This window comes from Rhinichthys klamathensis, unplaced genomic scaffold (assembly GCF_029890125.1).
Source record: "Rhinichthys klamathensis goyatoka isolate OS25496 unplaced genomic scaffold, OSU_Roscu_1.1 h1tg000433l_1, whole genome shotgun sequence".
In the NCBI taxonomy this organism is placed as follows: Eukaryota; Metazoa; Chordata; class Actinopteri; order Cypriniformes; family Leuciscidae; genus Rhinichthys; species Rhinichthys klamathensis.
The window spans coordinates 290157-307773 of NW_026606929.1; the positions used below are offsets into that span (position 1 = coordinate 290157).

General features: G+C 40.6%; 1 protein-coding gene across 1 annotated transcript; it reads right to left on the reverse strand.

Annotated features, from left to right (window-relative positions):
* Window positions 1–2223: 2223 nt before the first annotated feature.
* Window positions 2224–8004, reverse strand: ercc6l (excision repair cross-complementation group 6-like). The gene is made up of 5 exons (XM_056235902.1): window positions 7867–8004; window positions 7686–7727; window positions 5133–6885; window positions 2897–4624; window positions 2224–2815 (listed from the first exon to the last, which is right to left on the reverse strand). Exons 1-5 carry the CDS (start codon window positions 7908–7910, stop codon window positions 2306–2308), a joined length of 4077 nt encoding a protein of 1358 aa, XP_056091877.1. The 5' UTR covers window positions 7911–8004; the 3' UTR covers window positions 2224–2305.
* Window positions 8005–17617: the final 9613 nt, after the last annotated feature.

A 17617-nucleotide genomic window follows, 5' to 3' on the forward strand; every position in this document is an offset into this window, starting at 1 on the left:
TCTTTAAAAAAAAAAAAAAATCTTGCTGACCCAAACCCAAAAATATAGATACACCCTTATAAACATGATATAAATTTCTGCTCATTTATCAGGTAGCGGGACAGACTACATTGGTGCATCTGACTGCAAAGGGATAATTGCTCATCTCTTTCAACAGAAAAGGAAAGAGTGGAAATGAAGATGCAAAGAAGGGAGAAACTGCTGGGCATGAGTGTGATTTTCATCTAGTTTCAATGTTGTCCTCATTAAAAATGATTTCCTTCTGCCTTTAATCTTTACAGCACAAAAAACAAGTGTATTGAAACCCTGGTTCAATATTACGGACAGAATTTAACTCAAGCGCGAAGTGTTCACTAAATATGCGTGTTGTGTGTATGTTTATATACAGTATATAATTGGCCACAATTGCTGGTAAGAGGGTTTGGACAATACTTTGAAGGTATCTTGGTCTCTCAGGCCAGAGTTCAACATTTCCCAATAACATTGTCATCACTGGATAGAGACAGAACACTGATTGGTTACTCTTACATTTTAGGAATCATAAATGTATGAAGTAATAAATAGTGTGTAATATTAACTCTTTGTAGTTAGAAATACATGATAAAAATGTTTCTTTGTCAGTCGACTCTTTCTCATTGGTAACAGTATTATTATGAAATGTTTTGTTGAGTAATTGCTGTGTATTTCAAGCTCAACTAACATCTCCTGCATTGCATCGCATAACCTGCATTGTATTGAACCCCCAGTTTGCTATTGAATGCTTGTAACACAGGACATTAGTACATTAGACAAATATGACCATCGACAAATACAGCATGTATATAAAAAGTAAAGGCAGTAAGCCCATTTTAAAGCCCTAGTTTACCAGTAATGAACTCAATATTAGTGTCATATTCTTCCTCCGGTGTCATCACTGTGCTTAACAATGTAGTTTCAGTTCTTTTGACAAATGGAAACCAGTTATATTGGAGTCCTGACTTTATTCCTTAACATCGAAGAAACAAAGTGTTGTGGTCCAAACCAAAAAACCATTGATGTGCTTTTACTTGCCTAAACACTTCAATAGACTATGGGTATTTCAGGTATACATGTCTGGAGTGGGTGGGTATGAGAGTTAACAGCTTTGTTGTTTAATTGTTCTATATAGTGTGGATTCACAAAAAAAGCTTACTTGAAATACTGTATGATTAGCCTGCAGGGAACTTCTAAACTTCTCCAAGTGTCTCTTCAATCTCTAAATACAGTACAGCAGTGGCTTCAAGTTGTGATTACTGTAGATGATGTGCATGGTGGCATGAGCATCAAGCCATAATTATATGCCTAGAAACCAATAAACTGTCTTTACCAGATCACGTGTCTCCTAAGATGTTTTTTTGTTCTAGTATTTAATATCTTTTAACCCCAAGAATGAGTATTTATTAAAGAAAAAATAAATAATCGAATAAAATAGTGTATGACCATTTCAGGATTTTATGCATACTAATAATTAATAGTAATTATGGAGACCTATTTTTTAGGCACACTTTGAACAAGACAATATATTATATTTTGTTATGTAATAAATGCAATGATAAGATGATCATCTTTCATAGGGTAAAATCTTCCCAATAAGATAGCAACACCCTATACAGGTAGACCAGTTTCCATACTGTATATTCTCTTTAATGTACATCAAGTAAAGTACATGCTAAATCTGTGACACATCGTTAATTACCACAGAAAATAACTACTTTACGAACAGCATATCACAAATGCTGTCAATTAAACTGTATTTAACCCAGAATGTTCCTTTAAAACAGAGGACTTTTTAGATAAGAGCTTCAGACTAGGAGGCACAAACAGTTAAAGCTCTCATCTGAAATGAAGTTAATATGGGGAAAAAAAACCCTTAAAATTAAGAAAACTCAAGAATATATTATATATAAAATGTAGATTCATATCTGGAATGCAGCAAAATCATGCAGGAAACAAGCTATGAAACCTTTGAGAATTTATTTTTTTTCTTTCCACAATCAATGTATATTTCAGAATATGATAAATTGAACAGTTTTTAAACCAAAGAAATGAAATATACAAATTAAAGTGAACAAAAAACATCAAAAGTCCATGAACACGATTAGCATGCATACCATATTTTTCTTAACTAGTTCCTCTGGTCAGTTCTGTATGCTGTATGTTTCAGTCACATTCAGTCTTCAATTTATTTTTAACAACAGGCAGAGAAAAAAAAAAAGCATGTCAAACAGTTTGTCAAAAAGATAAAGATATGATAAATTCTTATACGGCTGTGTACATTTTAATTTCCCTATTGGCTAAGTTGCCTGTACAACTGAATAATCAAGAGCTGGATTTCAGCGTCACCAGTATTAATGTCTATTGCCTTCAGAAAGAAATCCAGAGCCTCCTGCTTTCTCCCCTCTGCCAAACTCTGTTTCCCAGACAGTACCAACGACTCATACGTGTTCTCAGAGGCTTTAGCAGCAGTCACGTCACTGCTTGTGGAGCTAACAGGAAGAATGTGCGTTTCCATAGGGAATGTTTTAGGGGCACACTGGTCCATCATTTCACTAGAGTCTAGCTCAACATCAGCAGTGGATTCAAGAAGGGCGCTGTGCCATTCATTGTCTCCTCTTGACTCCACACTCTCTTCCACCTCCTCAAATTCCTCGTCACTTTTAGACTCTTCTGTGTTTAAAGTCTCTCCACTGGGCTCCTCTTCTTCCACCACAGACTCATCTTCATGCGTTTCACTGGCTTCAGATATCTGATAGGATTCAGTTTCACCTTTACTGGGGTCCTCCTCTTCCTCCCCTGACTCATCTGCATGACTTTCATTTGCTATAGATTTCTCATAGGATTCTGTTTTATCTCCACTGGGCGGCTCCTCTTCCTCCACTGACTCATCTGCATGACTTTCATTTGCTTCAGATATCTCATAGGATTTGGTTTCACCTTTACTGGGGTCCTCCTCTTCCTCCACTGATTCATCTGCATGACTTTCATTTGCTTCAGTTGTCTCATAGGATTTGGATTTATCTTCACTGGGCTCTGCTGACTCTTCATCAGATTCATTCTCCAGCATGGACACAACGAAGGACCTTCTCGATGCCACAGAAGTGTTCAAGCTGCGGCGGAGTCGAGCTCTGTCAGTCAAAGTGGATTTTGGTGTGGAAGAGCCCAACCTGCTAAGGCCATCAGCTAATGGACTGCTAGTTAAACATGGCTTCTCGGATTCATCCTCCTCTTCTTCTTCTTCAGTGTCAGAGATGACCTGCCTTTTCTTTCTACGAACAGAATGCAAAAGGGAGTCGTCCGCAGATGTGTCCGGAGCAGAACGGATCCTCAAAAGAGATTCATGCTTGCTGACTTCACCGTTACAGTTACTGACTTCAGCATTGTTATGGTTGCAGAACTCACTGTTGTTATAGGTACTGATTTCACTTTTGTTTTGTTTACCATCCTGTCTGCTGTCATAGATACTTGCTTCTTCCAGTCTTTCTCCACTGATGTCCATCTGAAGTTGAAACTCAGGACTTTCCTCTGCTACCGACGACTCCACTTCACAAACTTCTTCTTCAACGGAGAACATTTCTGCACTGTCCTCTAACTGCAGGTTGAAGTTTCCCTGAAGCATTTCCACCTCTGCTTTAAAAGACTCTCCCGCTGTGGCCTCATGTCGGGAAGGGGGTGAAGAGAGAACCGTTGAATGTGGCTTGTCTGCCTGATCCTCTCTATTATCAAGAGCATCAGATGCTACAGAAAGTTCTTCCAACTTTGAAAACTGGTGAGAAGAACTTGAGAAGCTGTGCTGTGAGTATTGATGCTCAGATGCTGCATTACCGTACAACTTGTCAGCCTCATCTGAACTGTCATCCAGCGTGACCACATGGCGAGCTATCTTGTCGGCATCAGGGCTAACCTCAGTCTTTAGAACATGAACATTTCTTTCTCCACCAGAACGAGGAGACTCCTTTTCCACTTGCACTTCTTCACCTACAAATTCCACTTCTTCACCTACAAATTCCACTTCTTCACCTACAAATTCCACTTCTTCACCCACAACTTCCACCACTTCCTCAACTGGCAGAGAGTTCTGCTCATCTACCTCCAATTCTGCCTCATCGAAACTGTAATGAGTCAGATCCACCGTCACTGGCTCGTTTTTGATACGAGGAGGAGCCGGCCGGTCTCTACCAGCAGATTTCGGTTGCCCTGTTTGCCTGAGCCAAGCCGGTTCGGTGTTCTGGGCCACGCTGTCCATGAGCTGGCCGTGAAGTTCTGATTCTGCCTGCATGAGCTCTTGTGCTTTCTGGACACGCGTTTGTATGTAGTGATGGGACTCTGCATCCTCAGGATTGTCTTCATCGGCTGCCGCCTCTTTAGAGAACATGAGGTCATGGTCGGAGATGCCAAACATCTCCATGCTGTGAAGGCGAGCGATGTGCTGGTCCAGGTTGGTGTCAGAGCGGCGGTTTTGTGCGTGCATCGCCTGAAGCTGCTGCTGAGTGGAGGAAGAACGTGTGTCTTCGAGTTTAAACAGTTCACGTAGCTCCTGCTTGCTGAAGTATCGGAACGGGTTCTTCTTATCTCCGGTTGTCTGCCGGATGAGAGAGTCTTTAAACACCTGCAGATATAGAAACACAGGGAGGGAAAAAACTGTTACAGGTACTGTTTTACTGACATCAGAATAGCAGAAAACTAGCTTTTAGTTCTCATTACTACATGACATAAAATCAATTGCTTGCCAAAAGCTGAATTGTTGTACTTAACGAAAAATTATGCCTGGAAGCTGCATCAACACTTAACTACAATAAACCAAACAACTTTAAAAAGTGAATATTGGGAAAACATTTATTTGGAGACATTAGGCAATGCTTGTTAGTTTGTAGTTTTTGTGCATCCGTTTTAGTGTGATTCAAACGGTTCTACTTCTTTTTGCCTGGATATATCCAAGCAGCAGCAATATGAAAAATAATGTTTATCATATCGCATTTCAAATTACAATCACAATACATGATGATGAAATAATTGCAAAAGCATTTCTTGGCCAAATCATGTAGCCCTGAATCTTTTTTTAACCCTGAAAACCAGATAGTGAAGTGAAGGTCCTAAAGTTAAAAAATTTATTTTACCTGTCTGCGGTAGATCTTCTCCTCCACAGTGCCACAGGTGATGAGTCGGTAGATGAGGACATTTTCAGTTTGGCCAATTCGATAGGCGCGATCCACAGCTTGAGCATCTGTCGCAGGGTTCCAGCTGGGGTCAAAGATCACAACACGGTTTGCTGCTGTTAACGTGATCCCGACTCCACCCACCTGAGTGGTGAGGAGGAAGATTGTGTAGCGTTTGTCTGTCTGGAACAGCATGATACGCTTCTCCCTTTCTGCCAGTTGTGTCACTGTGCCATCCAAGCGCAGCAGGCGAAAGTTTTTGTTACGCAGGACACGCTCCATGATGTCTAACATCTTCCTTGACTGTGAGAAGATTAGGGTCCGATGCCCCTCTTCACGGAGACATTCCATTAGAGACACAAGAAACTGCAGCTTTCCTGACTCTCTAACCAAAGTTTCATCTGAAATGTAGTCGATCTGACTCACAGCCGACTCGCTCTCAATGTCTGGATGGGTGGAGTCAAAGGAGGAACCTTGCTCCAGGCCTAGTTGAGCCACGGCTCGATTCGAGAGGAGTCTGGGATGGTCACAGAGCTTCTTCAAAACGGTGAGCTCTGCCAGCGGCGACCTGGTAGTCATCATCAACTCCTTAATATGGTCCAGCGAGATGAACTGGTTATAAATGTCCTCCTGGACCGAACTGAGGTACGTCCACACAATGAGGTCGTTTTTTCGTGTCAGCGATGGCATCTCGGCACCTTCGCTGGCGTTTGGACATTTGTTCTCTTGATCTTCCTCGTCTCGATAGCCTTCTTTACGTTTTTGCTTTTTGTGTTGAACATCTGCCTTGGTCCGCCTGTGAAAGTAAGGTTTGATGATGTCCATCAAGTTCTGAGAAATCTTCAACCCAAGAGCTTTCTCCCCAGGCGTGGCGTCTTTCTCCCTTGCACGTGTGATTGGATTCTCATACTCGGTTTTGAATGTTTTAGAGGTTCCCAGCAGCGACCCCTGGCAAGCGAAGTCAAACAGTGCCCACATCTCTCGTAGGTTATTCTGTACAGGAGTGCCCGTAAGTAGCACACGGTGTCTAGCAGGTATGGCGTGAGCACTTTTAGCCGTTTTAGTGGATGAGGTTTTGATTTTGTGGGCCTCGTCCAGGATGACATAGTCCCATTTGAACTCACGCTGGTCATATGATGCAAGATGCTCATAGTTGTTGATGAGCATCTGGTAGGTGGTAATGATAACTCCTCCTTTGCGTTGGATTCGCTCCAGATTCCTGTTCCGCTCAGCTTTGCTTGAGCCGTGAAACTCTTTCACCCTCATTCCGGGGGTCCACTTGGCAAACTCACGCACCCAGTTCTTTATGAGCGAGGTTGGCATGACTAACAGGGTATGATTGGCCAGCTCTGCATCATACATCCCTGACAAAAATGAAATTACCTGAATGGTCTTTCCGAGGCCCATGTCGTCGGCCAAGATTCCCCCTTTCCTTCCATCTCGGTGGAGACTGTACAGGAACGCCACACCCTCTTTCTGATGGTCATACAATTTGTCGTATAGCCCTTTATAAAGTTTCAATCCACTGTCATTCACGTCCACAAATTCTTCATCCTCTTCATCTTCCTCTTCATCTCTCTGAATAAGATCCTGTATGGCCTGGACCCGTTTCTTAAGCTTGTCACTCGGCTGCAGCTGGTAAGCCAGCTGAAACAGCTCCAGGGCACGAGGCAGCTCACCACGCATGGCAGCTTCCTTCCCCTCCTGCCGGTACCTGCAAAAATAATACAAGAACTGTTACACAGGAACACTAAATACACTCAAATACTAATATCAAGCACACTAAAATGTGCTTTTTGTCAAACGCAAAGTCATTCTGCAAGCTGAAATTTTCTTTTTAAATGTTAATTACAAATTTGTTAATCAATACCCTAGTCAGTCAGAGCCAGAGGTGACTGTACATGTGAAGTTGACAGTTAACAGTTGGAAAAAAAAAAGGTTTTATATCAGGTAGTCAGATTAGTTTTAAATTAAATTTACACTACTCATTATATACGAAATGTATTGGCCAAAACAATATGTTTGTATGTTACCTTATACATTTAGCTTCGTTTTACAATTGCTATGCTAAAAAGTCTATAACAGATTCTATTGACAACTTACCCCAAGTAACAAAAAGTCAACATATTCAATGACCTGTATCTTTTTTTCAATACAATTTAGGATAAAATGTATAATTACTTTTCTGTAGCCACAAATTTGAGCAAACCTGTGCTAAGGTGTATTCACTAAAAAGGTGACAGCTAGCCGGGTCTCCTAGGCTATAGGTATTCATTTTGTGTGGGAGGGTATACTAAATAAATATCTACATCACATCTTTAGTATGATAAAACAAAACAAAAAAAATATAAACTGTAACAAATTCTGTGGTTGTAAGGTATAATTTCACATGACATCAAATCAATATGGGTAGCAAAATACATATTCTGGCTGACCAGTGACACTGTCACCCGAGATTAGAACTTTATATTAACAGCAGTGATGGACAATTGCATAAGCATGGTGTTTGAGTACCTGTTGAATGTGTCCATCTTTTCCGTGTCCAAAGACAGATATCTGCAATAAGAGAAAACACACAATCAAAGCATGTTCTACATGCTAACTTACTTACATGCAACAACAATTTTACGTCGTAATCAGTTCTAATGTATTGATAAAAACTGCAAGATCTACATGGTATTATTTGATGACTCACCCTTCTAACTTGTTCGTGAGTTCTTCAACTTTATTGCTTTGCATATTTGCACTTATTTTTTTACGGATGTTGATTGAAAAACGGCATGTGTCTCACCACCTCGATTGCGGAAGCGGCTTTGAGTTTGAACAAATGTTTTGATGTTCGCGCGCAACTCTCCCCCAATCGCTTGCTTCACTACCGCGCATGCGCAGAGTGTTTACTCATTTGAAGCAGTGGGGTCCGTGTACGTTTTGATAGTTTGTTTTCCAATTTGAAACGAAATAAGCAGAAACGAGAAAAGGGGCCTTTATTCGTTTTCTCGTTTTTCAAAAAAAAACGAAAAAACGAGATTTCGGCTTGATTTTTCGTTTTTTAGTTCACAGGCAAAAAACGAATAAATTACTTCAAAATTCGTTTTGCACATGTGGGCGGTCATGAGACGCCCCTTTCAGCCGATTGGTCAAGCAAATCTGAGCATGTGACGTCATCAGTAATTCCCCAAGTCTTTTCAACAAAATAATAGTCCTATGGCTCTGCGTACCGCTTCTTAAACTGTACAGGGCTGTGCAACTTAACGCGTTTCACAGGAATATTTATTTCAGAAATATTAAATATTAATCTGCACCCAGCCGGTTTTATTTAGCTGTGCAGAGTTAAATCTGTGTAGTGCTGCACTAGACCGCGCAGAGCGGGTGAAGCACAGACCAATGTTCTGTCAAGTGTAAATACCTTTTTTACAGTCTATGGTAAATACGCAGCAGTCATAATAACTCTTCTTTTAGACAATACGCTCAGTTTTGGACAAGGGGTGGTCATTGCAAATACTGTAATGCAAAACTGCTGATGGTGGTGGTGGGTACCGATGATAGTAAATTAAAATGTAACTAATCATAGCCGCGAGAGTGAGACAGCGAGATGATTGACAGGACGATAGCGGAGGAAAAAACTCAAGATAGCCTAACATGTGTTAGTAAAAAAATACTTATTTGTTTAATATAAGTGAGTTTGTATTTGAAAACAACAACAACAACAAAGAAACAATCAAATAACAGTGTGGACCACAAGCTGTGCGTTCATTTTAAAGGGACATTTCCAAATATCTTATATTTATTTGTTATGATCAGTGTTGGGCAAGTTACTTTAAAAAAGTAATTACTTACAGTTACTAGTCACTACTTCCAAAAAGTAACTAAATTAGTTACTCAGTTACAAATTATAAAACTAACAAGTTAATTCAGAAAGTAACTATTGCCTTACTTTCAAGTACATTTTTAAATGCTCAAATGTAACCCCACCTCCACCCCTCTTTAACGGAACTTAAAATACATGTGCATGTTCAATTATTAACGATAAACCTGAATATTATAATGAAATGGACACTTAATTCAATACATTATTAACAGAAACAATGTACACAAATCTAAACTATTTTAATGTTGCCGTGGGACAAAGTGAGACTAGCCTCCAATCAAATGCCATGTAGATATTATGTTTATATAGTGGATCATACAAATAACACAATAGATGTTTTGAGACATTTGATATCTATTGCCCCTCAACAGACCACAACTGGGCAAAATTAAATTATGCTTGTTAAGCACCAAAAATAAATAACAAATATATACACTCTTTGTAGTAGCCTACAAATAAAACAAAACAAAAAAATGTTTATTACTTTATTACTCCTTAATAAAGGAGTCATTAGAAAAATATCAGTACATGTGTTTTATATTTAATATGAGGGAAATACACATGTGTTTTATATTTAATATGAGGGAAATACACATGCGTTTTATATTTAATATGAGTGAAATACACATGTGGGACGTGACACAATTTTTTTTTTACTTTTTGGTGGCAAAATATGTTTTAGTAATTCTGTGATTTACAATGCGCAATACTACCCACCGGATGAAGAAGGGTTGGCTCTCCACAGAACATAAAATACTCATTTTATTTCATTTTTCGTGTTCGCATTTATGAGGAAAAAACAATGTTACGGACGTGACAGTTCTCCGTTACGGACGCGACCGCTCTGAAAGCGACTTTAAAACGTTCACAAACAGACCTCAAACAGAAAGCACAAAGCCTTTCTTTAAAGTGAATTTCGTTTTGTATTAATTGTATCTTAATTTTAATCAATGTTTCATCAACCAATTACCTGGATTTAATAAATAAGAAGTAAATATAGCAGACAATAGATAATCACGACCAGGAGGCGCCGGCGCGTGAACTGCAGCTCGTCTCATAAATTAACCGAAACTCAGCGTATAAGGTAGCGTACTTGCCTCACAGACCTGAGAAATATATCTATATTGAAATGTCTACTTTTAAACAGGACAATTCAAAACGAAAGAAAACAGACTCTCTGCTTATGAAATGTGCATTTCTCTCTGGCGCACTCACTACTGCGAAGATTGCGAGTCAGCATCGTCAACTTCATCTTTGCAGCCGACACTGACACAAAAAAACACTTGCTTATTAATACACAATTAAAATGTCTTCTTGCTGTATTTGACATATTCATAATCATTTCTTTTGCCGATTCTTTGTGACAGCTTTTATGTGCTTTATTGGCAGCATATGTTTTCCCTGGACTCTACGGCAGGGGTCACCCTCAGCACCCCTACTTCCCGCAGTACCAACTAATGTACAGTATGCTGTGTTGCATACAGAGTTTAAACTTTTTAATTTATTTTCCTCTTAATCACTTTAAAGTGTGATGAAAATAAACGTTTCTTAAAGAGTGTTGTATCACTCTATTAGCACCCTTATGTCTATGTTGTATACTGTAATAGACATTGTCCAGCGAAATTGGGTTTTTGTAAGAAAAATGTTGTAAGCAAATGTAGAATTGTTTTTTTTTTAAACCTGTAAATGTCATCACTTTCTTAATATTTAATCAACACAAATTGCAGTCTGGTGAAATCTGTATCTGACATGGAATTTAGATGTATTTACACAGCTTTATGCAGCTCAAATGTGGCACAGTAGTGCATTTACATATCAATTTCAATTGCATACTAAGAGACTATTAAATGCCACAGTGAAAAAGATGAAGTTACATGTAACAATACTTTCAATATGAAAGACCGCCAGTAGGTGGCGCCAAGTCAGCCATAAGCCAATTACATAATTATATCATGAAAATACGATACATTAACTCAGTTGCATTGGTCTCAGTTTCTTTAAATTTGGTGGCATACTGTCGGCCCATCATAATCATGGCTGTATAATCAAAAAATAAAAATGAGAAACATGCATGCGTCAATAAAATGTATTGCATCAAAACCACAGGAGCTTATGCAATTAGTAGGCTACCATGAACTCTATACCCATAAATAAAGTAATGTGTAGCATATGTATATTTACCGAGGCACTTCATAAACCCAAATGAAAATCTTAATTGATCTTGCTAGAGTTCATGCTTAGAACTGTTTAGCTTTCTAATTGGGTTTATGAAGTGCCTCGGTATATAGGGCCTATAGCCTACAATAAAATAGTAAGCTACTATAAAAAACTCCAGCGTTGTGGGCCTATTAAACTTTTATTAACAAAACGATTAAGGCGGAATTCATAAAACAACAATGTTATATACTTTCTAGTTATTTCGGATCGAACCACACAGACACCAGATATAACTTCCATCCGTCCTTTATCTCTCCTTTGTACGTGATGACGTCGATGACGTCACATCAATACACAACATCCCCCCTCTACTTGAATATGAACTTACCCAAATTAAACATTCACATTTTCTTACAGATTAAGACCATTCAGAACATTCAAAGTACATGTAACACTGTACATCTTGATAGAACATCAGCAATGCTTTCTGAACAGATGCATCGCACCACAACATAACTCTTAATCTGATTTTTACTTGTTTTCCTTCTTACATAGCCTAACCTTTATCTATCACTCAACAACATAGTCTCTAAACCTTTCAGGCAATTTGATTTGTCTCTGGGGTCTGCAAGGTTTAGGAATCTGTTCCTCTCTCTGAAATGTTTCACAGTTCCCTTTGCCTTCCTCCGCACTTCCCTTTTGCTCCTTATCATTACTTGGCTCCTGAGCACATATCACTTCACCATCCAATGTTGGTGTTTCCGCAGACAGAAACTTCTTGACAAATGTTGTATTCCGTGCATACTTTGCTCCAGTGGGTGACTGAACAACAACGCTGTTACCTTCTCTGCGTACAACCTTGTGAGGAGTGCTGTGAAATGTTGTTGTGAATTTGTCTGTTTTATCCTGTTTCACAAGCACTTGATCTCCAACCGCTATGCCTGATGTCTTAGCACCTCGTCTGTGGTCTGTGTATATCTTGGCTTTTCCTTTCTGCTCCGCGTCTTTGTCTCGAGCTTCAAGGTCACTATGTGGAGTTGTGATGTCTGGTAACTTCCCTCTGATCTTCCTCTGAAAAAGAAGTTCCGCTGGGCTTTTGCCCGTTGTGGCGTGTTGTATGGACCTGTAGATAGTCACATATTTGCGTAGCTCTCTTTTCCAATCCTGGCCCTCAGCATGGGCAATCCGTACTCGTTTCATCAGTGATGCGTTTTGTCTTTCCACTTCTCCATTTGCTTGTGCCCACTTTGGAGTTGTTCTGAATGGTGTATTCCGTTCTCCTGACAAAAAGCCTGAAACTGATTGGATTTGAATTGTGGGCCACAATCTGACCTGATTGTTAAGGGAAGTCCGTGCCGACTGAAAATGTCTTCCAAACGATCAATCACTTTTTCTGCTGTTGTTGACTTGAGGATTGCATATTCATAGTACCTGCTGTAATAGTCGACAACAACCAGAATCGAATGTCCATCCGGTAAAGGACCAAGTAAATCTGTGGCTAAGTTTTGCCATGGCCCTTCAGGCATCACTGTGGGCGACAGTGGTTCAGGAACATCTGGTTTCGCTACCAACTGACAACCATGACATGTCCTCACAAGTCTTTCTGCGGCCCTGTCCATTCCGGGCCACCAAACCTTTGTTCTCAGGTGTTGTTTTGTTCCTACCACACCAAGATGACCCTCATGTGCCAACTGTAATGCTCTTCCTCGCAGCGACTGTGGCAAGACAATTCTTGTTCCTCTGAGTATTATTTGGCCAATGACACATAGCTCACCTGCAATATGTCTGTATGCAGGACAGTCATCAAAACAACCTGTTTGAATAGCAGTCCTCAGTCTCTGTAATTCCACATCATTTGCTGAGATCTGCTCGACTTCCTTGGTGGTCAGGGCGCTGGGTGTGGCGCAAACTGCTATAAACCGCACATATTCCTCTGCTTTATGTGTGTGCATCTCACCTTTGGCTGATGGGCCCAGCAGACGTGACAGAGGATCTGCGATGTTGTGTGTTCCAGGTATGTGAATCACTCGGAAATCATAAGGCTGTAATCTCAAGACCCACCTTTCGATTCGTGCGCATGGTTTTGAGCGAGGGCTATAAATTGCTTCCAATGCTTTGTGGTCTGTGACGAGATCAAACTTCCGACCATAAACGTAAGGGTGCAATCGTTCACACGCCCAGACCAGAGCAAGTGCTTCGCGCTCTGTTTGCGAATACCTTTGTTCGCACTCTGTCAAGCTCCTGCTCACATAGCAGACAGGAACCATTCCTTCACTTTGGTCCTGAACTAGTACTGCTCCAACACCCTTTGGTCCAGCATCAGCAATAACTTTAGTTGGTGCGTCCTTGTCAAAGTAAGCCAGTGTTGTGGCCTCGGCCAATTTATCTTTGAGAGTTTTGAAAGCTTTCTTCTGATCAGTTCCAAAATGAAATTTGGTGTCTTTTTTTGTTAGTCTGCGCAGAGGTTCTGAGATGCTCGCAAACTGAGGTATGAAGCGGCTACTATAGCCAGCTAAACCGAGAAAGCTTCTCACCTCTGAGACGTTTTCAGGCTCTCTTGCCTCCACAACTGCTCTCACCCTCTCTGCCGTCGGGCCTATGCCTTTCACTGACAACAGCATGCCCATAAACACCAATTTGTCCATGTTAAACTGGCACTTCTCTACATTCAGAGTCAAGCCGCAGCTTTCCAGTCTCTTTAGTACTGCATGCATTCTTTTCTCATGAGCCTCTTTGTCAGGTGCATGGATGATGATGTCGTCTGATATGTTCTCTACTCCTTCGATGCCAGCTAGAACAGTGGCTATTTCGTGCTGGTACTGCTCACTTGCTGATGACACTCCAAACACCAGTCTTTTGAACCTATATATGCCATTATGAACGGCGAACGTGGTGATGTCTCTTGATTCTGGGGTCAATTCCAGCTGATGGTACCCCCATTTCAGGTCTAGTTTGCTGAAAACGACCGACCCATTCATACCTTGCAACAGTTCATCCACTGTGGGGATCGGGAACCGCCCACGAATGATTGCAGTGTTTGCTTGTCTCATGTCCAAACACATCCTTATTTCCCCATTCGCTTTGGGTACAATGACAACTGGGTTTACCCAAGGGGTTGCTCCATTGACTTTTTCGATAATGTCCATGTGGAGCAGCTCATTTATTTTTTTCTCAACAGCCTCTCTGAGGTGGAATGGGACACGCCTAAGGGGCTGTGCAACTGGTGTCACTGTGCTGTCTATGTGCAGACTAATTTGTTTTGTGTTTAGTTTGCCTACTCCACAGAACAATTTGGGGTACTTCTGTCGTATCATGGAGTTCACATCACTCACCACAGCAACATTAGCTCCGATCTTCAGCACTCCTAATTTAACTGCTGTGTCTTTTCCGAGCAGTGGCTCCCCTCTCCCGCAAATAACTGTAAACTCAGCTGTTGTGCCGCGTTTTCCGATTCCGACCTCACACCAGAAAATTCCTTTCACTGGTAAGGGTTCACTTGCTGAGTATGCATACAGTTTTTTGTCCGATTTGGCAGAGCTGCACTTGATCTTTTTTTTCTTTCAGCATTTCCCACGTTCCTTCATCCACTATGTTGCTTGTTGCTCCTGAGTCAACTAACATGGGTAGTCTGACACCTCCAACTGAAAATGTTATTCTGTCCATGTTGCTTTCTTCTCTTACAACAAATGCAAAGTCTTGATTTTTCACATCTGATTCAACTCTTTTCACTGTCTGTCTTACACTTTCCTTTGTTTTACACATTTTTGCAAAATGATCTCTTCCATTGCACTTTCTGCATGATTTTCCACGTGCGGGACATTTATAATCTTTTGCAAAATGACCTGTCTGTCCGCATCTGTAGCAGGATTTGTTTGAATCAGCACTACTTTTACTATATTGCATTCGTTTTTTCTGATCTCTCACTCCTTTTCTGGACACAAGACTCACCGTCTCTTTCTCTTCAGTGTCTGGAGAAATGTGCAACGCCGCCATCTGCAGTTCAACACGTTCGCACTGCGCTGCGATTTCTAGAGTGCGAGCAAGTGTCAAAGCCGTTCCTTCCTCCAGCAGTTTCCTACGCACGTATTCAGAGCTGCACCGACTCAGAACAGCATCCCTAATTTGATTGTCTTTATCAGCTCCAAAATCACAATCTTTTGCCGCTTGCCTTAAACATGTGGTAAACTGTTGCACGGTCTGTCCCGTTTTCTGCTTTAGCTGATAAAACGACTGTCTTGCAAACGCCGTGTTTACCTGAGGCACAAAGTATGCGTTCAGTGCTGTTACTGCCTGCACGTAACCAGTTGGCCCTCCTGTGTCAGCGAGTGTGGAGAAAATATCCTGGACATCTGTCCCAGCGTGATGTAAGAGCAAGGCTCGCCTTCTTTGCTTTGTAGCGTCAGGTGCATCGTCAGTCAGGATCAAACCCTTTCCATCGGCAAAAAGTTCGAATGCATTTAACCATCTTGTCCATCGCGGACCCAAGGTGGCTGGATCACTGTAGCAGTCGAACTTAGGAACAGTACCGTCCATCTTTAACGCGTGCTGTATCAGACTTCAGTTAACTGAGATAAACTAGTCGGCGTGACGCACCTCTAACTCACTTTCAGATTCAACTAACGAGTGAGTCCTTGTTGTAGCATCCTCGTCGCCAATGTTATATACTTTCTAGTTATTTCGGATCGAACCACACAGACACCAGATATAACTTCCATCCGTCCTTTATCTCTCCTTTGTACGTGATGACGTCGATGACGTCACATCAATACACAACAAACAACATTATAACAAAATAAATAAGAGATAGGCCTATTTGGAAATGTCCCTTTAAAATGAACGCTCAGTTTGTGGTTCACGCTGTTATTTGATTGTTTCTTTGTTGTTGTTGTTTTCAGATACAAACTCACTTATATATTAAAGAAATAAATATTTTTTTACTAACACATGTTAGGCTATCTTGAGTTTTTTCCTCCGCTATCGTCCTGTCAATCATCTCGCTGTCTCACTCTCGCGGCTATGATTAGTTACATTTTAATTTACTATCATCGGTACCCACCACCACCATCAGCAGTTTTGCATTACAGTATTTGCAATGACCACCCCTTGTCCAAAACTGAGCGTATTGTCAGAAAGAAGAGTTATTATGACTGCTGCGTATTTACCATAGACTGTAAAAAAGGTATTTACACTTGACAGAACATTGGTCTGTGCTTCACCCGCTCTGCGCGGTCTAGTGCAGCACTACACAGATTTAACTCTGCACAGCTAAATAAAACCGGCTGGGTGCAGATTAATATTTAATATTTCTGAAATAAATATTCCTGTGAAACGCGTTAAGTTGCACAGCCCTGTACAGTTTAAGAAGCGGTACGCAGAGCCATAGGACTATTATTTTGTTGAAAAGACTTGGGGAATTACTGATGACGTCACATGCTCAGATTTGCTTGACCAATCGGCTGAAAGGGGCGTCTCATGACCGCCCACATGTGCAAAACGAATTTTGAAGTAATTTATTCGTTTTTTGCCTGTGAACTAAAAAACGAAAAATCAAGCCGAAATCTCGTTTTTTCGTTTTTTTGAAAAAACGAGAAAACGAATAAAGGCCGGCCCGTTTTCTCGTTTCTGCTTATTTCGTTTCAAATTGGAAAACAAACTATCAAAACGTACACGGACCCAGTGGCAACTGTGACACTGACTAGACTAGACTTTCAAATTGTAGCGTTCGTGCTTACAAGTCTAGCTGTCCTCCTTTGTCTAAAAACGCCCTAAAACAACTCCGAATACCGTTTTTTTAAATGCAAATATAAAAATCTAGTTAGCCTACATTTATTACTTACAAAAACACATCTTCCAGTTCCATCGTAAATAGTTAACACTAGAATTGTGGTACAATTTGAACTTCGTAGTGACCGCAACTGATACTGATCATATAGGATCATAACCTACCTCAATCAGAACTCTTATAACAACCCCTGCTGCAGCCATTAGAGGGCAGTAAGTAAGTATGCTACAGACTACTGATCGTTAACGTCAACAAATAGTAAATCTACATAATAATTTCTCAGCAGTTGCTTGAGACGAGTGGCAGTCAGTAGGGAGCATGAGACCGAAAACAGCCTGGATCTATCCTCTGTCTTCATAATTAGCTTATCCAACATTGTGCCCTAAACGTGTGTTTCAAAGATTTAAAAAAATGTCAATTTTAGAAATTCAACAAATAAGCTTCCTCTAGTATCAAAAAGCAATAAGTTTGGCCAATAAAAGTTGAGATTAGCTGAACTCACAGGATTGAAAGCAGTGCTTTTGAAGCGAAAATAATAGTTTTTATAAAGTTATCTAAGGAATTGCTGGTATGGTTCTGTCTGTTTCTGTCACTGAGTCATACACTTCCTCATTTTCCAAATAGAGCTGTGAGCGCGCG

What these genes read in the sequence shown, in the direction of transcription:
- ercc6l (XM_056235902.1), bottom strand. Translation starts at nt 7,910, where the DNA reads ATGCAAAGCAATAAAGTTGAAGAACTCACGAACAAGTTAGAAGG. An exon ending in AGAAGATCTACCGCAGACAG is followed by an intron (nt 4,625 to 5,132) that starts GTAAAATAAATT and finishes CTATATCTGCAG; the next exon opens with GTGTTTAAAGACTCTCTCAT. An exon ending in AAAGTCATGCAGATGAGTCA is followed by an intron (nt 2,816 to 2,896) that starts GTGGAGGAAGAG and finishes CATGCAGATGAG; the next exon opens with TCAGGGGAGGAAGAGGAGGA.